Source organism: Emydura macquarii, unplaced genomic scaffold, assembly GCF_026122565.2.
Source record: "Emydura macquarii macquarii isolate MOO-44397 ecotype Brisbane River unplaced genomic scaffold, CSIRO-AGI_Emac_v2 contig_1254, whole genome shotgun sequence".
In the NCBI taxonomy this organism is placed as follows: Eukaryota; Metazoa; Chordata; order Testudines; family Chelidae; genus Emydura; species Emydura macquarii.
Window position 1 is genome coordinate 9,315,805 of NW_027131391.1, and position 6,000 is coordinate 9,321,804.

The 6,000-nt window shown below is 53.1% G+C and overlaps 1 protein-coding gene across 1 annotated transcript in view; it reads right to left on the reverse strand.

Annotated features, from left to right (window-relative positions):
* The window catches only part of HORMAD2 (HORMA domain containing 2), a 37,799-nt gene extending 35,980 nt beyond the window's left edge, over positions 1–1,819 (reverse strand). The window contains exon 1 of the mRNA XM_067550311.1: positions 1,729–1,819. Coding sequence (XP_067406412.1) covers positions 1,729–1,779 — 51 coding nt within the window. The 5' untranslated portion in view covers positions 1,780–1,819. The remainder of the gene's footprint in view (positions 1–1,728) is intronic.
* Positions 1,820–6,000: the final 4,181 nt, after the last annotated feature.

Here is a 6,000-nt window from a genome sequence, read left to right on the forward strand (position 1 = left end):
ACCTCTAAAGATGGAGATTCCACCACCTCCCTAGGTAACCCATTCCAGTGCTTCACCACCCTCCTAGTGAAAAACGTTTTCCTAATATCCAACCTAGACCTCCCCCACTGCAACTTGAGACCATTGCTCCTTGTTCTGTCATCTGCCACCACCGAGAACAGCCTAACTCCATCCTCCCTGGAACCGCCTTTCAGGTAGTTAAAGGCTGCTATCAAATCCCCCCTCATTCTTCTTTTTTGCAGACTAAACAAACCTAGTTCCCTCAGTCTCTCCTCATAAGTCTTATCCTCCATCCCCCTAATCATTTTTGTTGCCCTCCGCTGGACTCTCTCCAACTTGTCCACATCCTTTTTGTAGTGGGGGGCCCAAAATGGGACACAATATTCCAAATGCGGCCTCATCAGTGCCGAATAGAGGGGAATAATCACTTCCCTAGATCTGCTGACAATGCTCCTACTAACGCAGCCCAATATGCTATTAGCCTTCTTGGCAACCAGGGCACACTGCTGACTCATATCCAGCTTCTTTTCCACTGTCACCCCTAGGTCCTTTTCTGCAGAACTGCGGCCTAGCTTGTCGGTCCTGTCTGTAGCTGTGCATGGGATTCTTCCGTTCTAAGTGGGGGGCTCTGCACTTGTCCTTGTTGAACCTCATCAGATTTCTTTTGGCCCAATCCTCCAATTTGTCTAGGTCCCTCTGTATCCTATCCCTACCTTCCAGGGTATCTACCACTCCCCCTAGATTAGTGTCATCTGCAAACTTGCATCTCCAAACAAAATTATGGGTAGGATCAGTGCAAAGGGCGGCCAGAGATAGAGGTGAGACTCAGCAGGTTTAGTGGAAGTCTAAATTAGGGTCATTTTACCCTTTCTTTTGGCCTCTATAGTGTGTATGTGTCTCACTTACAGGTCGGTGGAGTAAATATAAGTAGCCTCTAACACATCTGGCCCATAGTTAATTGCTTTAGAAAAGCACTGGCTGACAGTATTAATATATTGTCACACAGGCAGAGAACTACTGCCACAGTTCCAGAGGACCAGTAGGATGAGATGCCACTGAATTCCAGTGACAAAACATGGCTCTGAGGCCTATACTGAGAAAGAAGCACTATTCCAGAGAGGTGCTTCTCAACTGTTCAGATGTTTTGAGTCCAGAAGGCAGACACAGCCTGCAGACAGGCTTTCAACAAAGCCAGAGGTTGTATGCACATCTGGTTTCTAGAAGATTGTGGGATTCTGCTTAGTAAGTGCTAAGCACTCATATATTTTTCCATGCCTAGGGCTCTGGTTATTATGAATACTAAACATCAAATATTCCTGTGCGATCTAGGGTCCCTTCTGGCCTCCGTGACACCTGGTATTAACATGCAAAATCCCTGCAAAAGGTATATTAAAAGGAGTCCCACTACCAATTCATTGTCTTTTTCTCCTCTAAAGGGGCTCTGCATGTCCAAGGACTGTCCATTTACATAGCCAAGCACCAGTTACCAGTGCCTAGGCACCGATTCGCATACAAATCCCCAGGCTGCATAGCCAGCATTTTCCTGGCTACATTGGGCTAGAGACAACTACTTTCAAAACCCAACCAAGACACAGTGCAATCAGCACTGAGCACACTGCCTGCCCTGGGAGTGATGGACGGGAAGGATAATCAAAGCCAGGTTTCCAACTCTGCAGGGCTGAGCACTACTAGGACAACATGTTGATCATTAAGTCCCAAATCCTGTACCTTGGAGGTTTTATGCTTCTGCCCAGCATGTGAGAGCTGAGCAGTGGCCATAGTGTCTCAGAGTGCTCCCTTCCACAAGCAATTAGAACCTGCAGAGAAACAAACATTAACCACTTGACAAATACGGGATTCCTGGAATTTCTCATCTTCTGGAGCATAAGAACCAGACTGCCAAGACTGCATAAGAAGTCTCTGCAGGTTTGAATGCCAAGCTCTTGCTGGGACAGCAATAAACTGTCAATACTACTGGAAACTCAAGGCCATCCACAGCTGGTGGAAATTGTTGGGCCTCCAGAGACTTCAATGGAGCTAAGCCAATTTACATCAACTGAGGATCTGGCCCTCTATCTCTTTGGTAGCGGTACTGTACTTTTGATCCTCATGCTGGTGTACAGAACAGAAATGCTGAGCCGATTCCCAGCCAGCTGGTTTAACAATCCAAAGAGCATTGTGCTGTTAAAAGATCACTGTGGAGCTGAAAGCAAAATAATAACCTTGACAAGAGACCCATTTAAAACTTCTGTCTGAAGCATCCCACACATTTTTAAATAATAGTCATTCCCTTTTATTGTCCATAGAAATTAAGGGATTTAACCTCCTTTAATCTGATTTAATCTGATCCTACCTACTGAGCTGTCAAAGACGTCTTCATAATATAGCATTTTTCATCTTCAAATTTCTTGACAAACATTAACAAACTAACCCTCATGACATTCCCAATAAGCAGAAAAGCATCATTCTGAGATAGGGAAACTGGGGCACAAAGCAGTTAAAACCGACACCTTCCAACCTGGGAAGGCCTACACTTACTCATCTAAACCCATAATTAGACACCTGAATAAGTGACCTGGGACCTGATTCTGATATCAGTTACATCATGAAAATCCAGAGTCACTCACTGTAGTTAATAGTTATTCCCAATTCACTCTGGTGTAAATAAAATCAGACTCTGGCTCCTGATGTAGCTCACTTTGATTTACTGTGACGATGTCTTAGGTGTCTCATATTGAGTCAGTAGTGGCTACTTTTGAAAAGTGATTTACCCAGGCCACATATGGAGTCAACTGCAGAGCCAGGATCAGAACCCAAGAATTGCTGGCAGTGGCAGACCGACAGGGGGGAGGAAGGGGCCAGGCTTTCGGGTGCCAGCCTGTGTGTGGGGTGCCAGCTGGGCCCTTCATGACAGGCAGAGGGTGGGGAGCACAGGAGGCTCTGAGGGGCTGCTGGATAGAGCCCAGGGACAGGCAGGGGGTGGGGAGCTGTGGGTGACCAGGCGGAGGAACTCTTCCCTGCTACTCCCTGGCTGGGGGGGGCGAGGTTGCCCCACCTGATAAGAAGAGCTGGTCCCGGATCTGATTGGGTTGCGGGGCGGGAGCCCCACGGCGGGTAAGTTCGGAGGAGGGGCAGCAGCAGAGCCCGTCCAGAGCCGGGGGAGCTGATGCCACGAGCGCCAGAAGGAAAGTGGTGTGTCCCCCACACAGGTACAGACTCCCCCCCACCGGGGCAGCTGGGGAGCGGTGCTGTCTGGTGGGAGCCAGGGACTCCTCCTGCTCTGCGCAGGTGGCGCATGAGGCCTGGGGGAGGGTGCTAATGCAAGCATTGGGCCCCGGGCGCCGGAGACCCACAGTACGCCACTGGTTGCTGAGTTTCACCCCTAGCATGTCACCGCTTTTCAGGTTATCATTCCCAGCCCCAGATATACAGGGGATTTCTGTGAGACACACACTGGATCTTATTGTCAATGGAACGACTCTTGATTCACACCAGTGATCGTGAGAGAAGAAGCAAGCCCGTGTTCTTGGAGCACAGGTTCATGTAGATTGTTTTTTCACAGCTGGTAATTATTGGCTTGGATAATTGGGGTAAAATATGGGGCTTAAAGGCACATGGCCAGATTCTTCCATGACAAAACTTGGACCACAGGCAACAGGTATGTTGGGGGACTTGACAATTCGGCACCAACCCTATAAATATTCAGCTATGAATTTCTTCTGATTGTCAAGGCCAAGTATTAAAGGATTACCCATGTGTCCACAGAGAGCATGTGGAGGGGGACAAGTGGGGCTCCACGTAGACCCCCCGCCCAGCATGTGTGGATGTGCGCAGATGGGGAGCTGGGCGGATACCGCCCTCTCCGGTTGTGGGTGTGCTGGGGGACCAGACAGCAAGTGTGAAAAATCAGGTCAGAGGATGGGGGGTAATAGGCGCCTATAGAAGACAAAGCCCCAAATACTGGGACTGTCCCTATAAAACTGGGACATCTGGTCACCCTAGTGTGCGCAGGGGCAGATGGAGATTGGGGATACCTGCCCCTCAGGGTGGGGGTGCAGATGGGGATCTGGGGCTCAGGGTCTGGGGGGAGATGGGGGGTGTGGGTGCGGAGTGTGTGGGGAGATGGGGGGTGTGGGTGCGGAGATGGGGATCTGGGGGATGCCCCCCTCAAGGTGTCTGCGGGGGAAGATGGGAGTTGGGAGATCCTGCCCCCTCAGGGTGTGTGGGGGGAGACGGGATCTGGGGGGGCGTGAGGGGGAGATGGGGGCGTGGGGAGACGGGATCTGGGGCTCAGGGTCTGGGGGGAGATGGGGATCTGGGGGTATGTGGGGAGGAGATGGCGGGAGATGGGGATCCGGGGGATGCCCCCCTCCGGCTGTGCGGGGTCCCACGGGCCGGCCCGCCCCTCGCGCTGCCGGTACCTCAGCAGGAGACTCGCTCGTGCCGCAGCCGCCGCGGGGCCGAGCCGAGCCGAGCCGACGCTGCGAGCGAGACCGAGAGCGGAGCCCGCGCGCCCCCTGCTGGCGACTGTGCGGCGCCGCCTCCTCGCCTCAGCAGCGAGCGGCTCCCCCCGGCCCAGCCCAGCCCAGCCCAGCTCCCCCCCCCCAGTGCCCGCGCTCAGCCCGCCCAGCCCCGCGCTCCGACCCCTTCCCTCAGCGCCCCCTGCTCTCCTCCCGGGCCGCGCCCGCGCTCAGCCCCCCGGAACCCGCCCCCACCGGAGTGACTCCGTTTACACGGGGCTGAGCCCGAGCCCCTCCAGCGGCAGCGGCAGGGGGACGCTGCTCTAAGCGTCACTGGTCTGGCTCTGGCCCTGTGTGACCAGCGCGGGCGTATCTGGTGTTTCTCTTCCAGCCCCAGCTCCGGGAGTCCTGTGAACAAGGCTCCTGCAAAGAGCAAAGGACGTGCGGTCCCGCCGGCCAGGCTCAGAGGAAAGGCTGAAAACGGGCCCCGGCACCATGGAGGCTCAGGCACCAAATGACATAAAACCATTCCCCCATTTAAAAACTACCTCAGGGTTTGCGGGCCGACGGCCAGATTTTGCAGCCTGCCTCATGAGACCTTTGAACACGGCGGGTGGCAGAACTGCTCAGCCCAGCCCGGGGCTGGCACAGGCACTGCTGCGAGGGGCCAGGCCTCGGGACTCTCCTTTCCTTTCTCCCCTGCTCAGAGGGGGCAGGGAGATTGGGGGATACCGCTCCCTCAGAGGGGGGTAGATGGGGGTCGGTGGGGGGGGGGGGGTCCTTTCTGTCCAAGATGTCTCTGGAACACTTACACTTTGGGGCGAAGGGGGGCTGTGTTGTTGCTTTGAGATAAGGAAGCCTCCAATCATATAAATCATTTACTTCCAGTGACGAGGACTTCTTCTTGCGGATGGCTTGGGTCGGTAGCAAGGATTACAAATTTCTATCTAGGTTTGATAGCCAGCGCGTTGCTGCAGCTGTGAGCTGGTGATTGTCCTTCAGGCCCCCGGCACAAGAATGAAGGGGACACTCAGATGCGATGTGCTCCACTCTTTGTGACTGGTGACCACAGTTGTATAAAGGTGTTTGCCTCATTTTCCATTTAAAGAGGGTTTGTCCACATCTCCCATGTGATGTCCTGATGTGACTCAGTCTGCACCAGTCTTCCCAACATAAATGAAAACCCGGTGGTTCCTCGGCAGAGTCAATGGCGAGCTTTTTGTTTTGAGCAGTTGAAATGCTCCATGTGGCTCTCCATTAAGCTTCAGCAGCAAAGTTGAGTATAAGGGTCTTGATGTGGGATTTTAATCTGGTCTTTGGCAGGTTCTGCAGGTCATCATGCAATGGGATCCTCATATTTGCGTTGACGTGGTTAAGAAAGCAAGATGTCTGGGCAGCTCATCTAATCTGTGGAGGCTGGATGTGCGGTAGGACCAGGAGCCATCACTGGGGTCAATTTGAGTGGCCCTGGCGCTGTGCGCTTGGCATTATTGAGTTGAATATCAAGGAGTTTCGTGTGTCTACTGTGAGACCACACGGT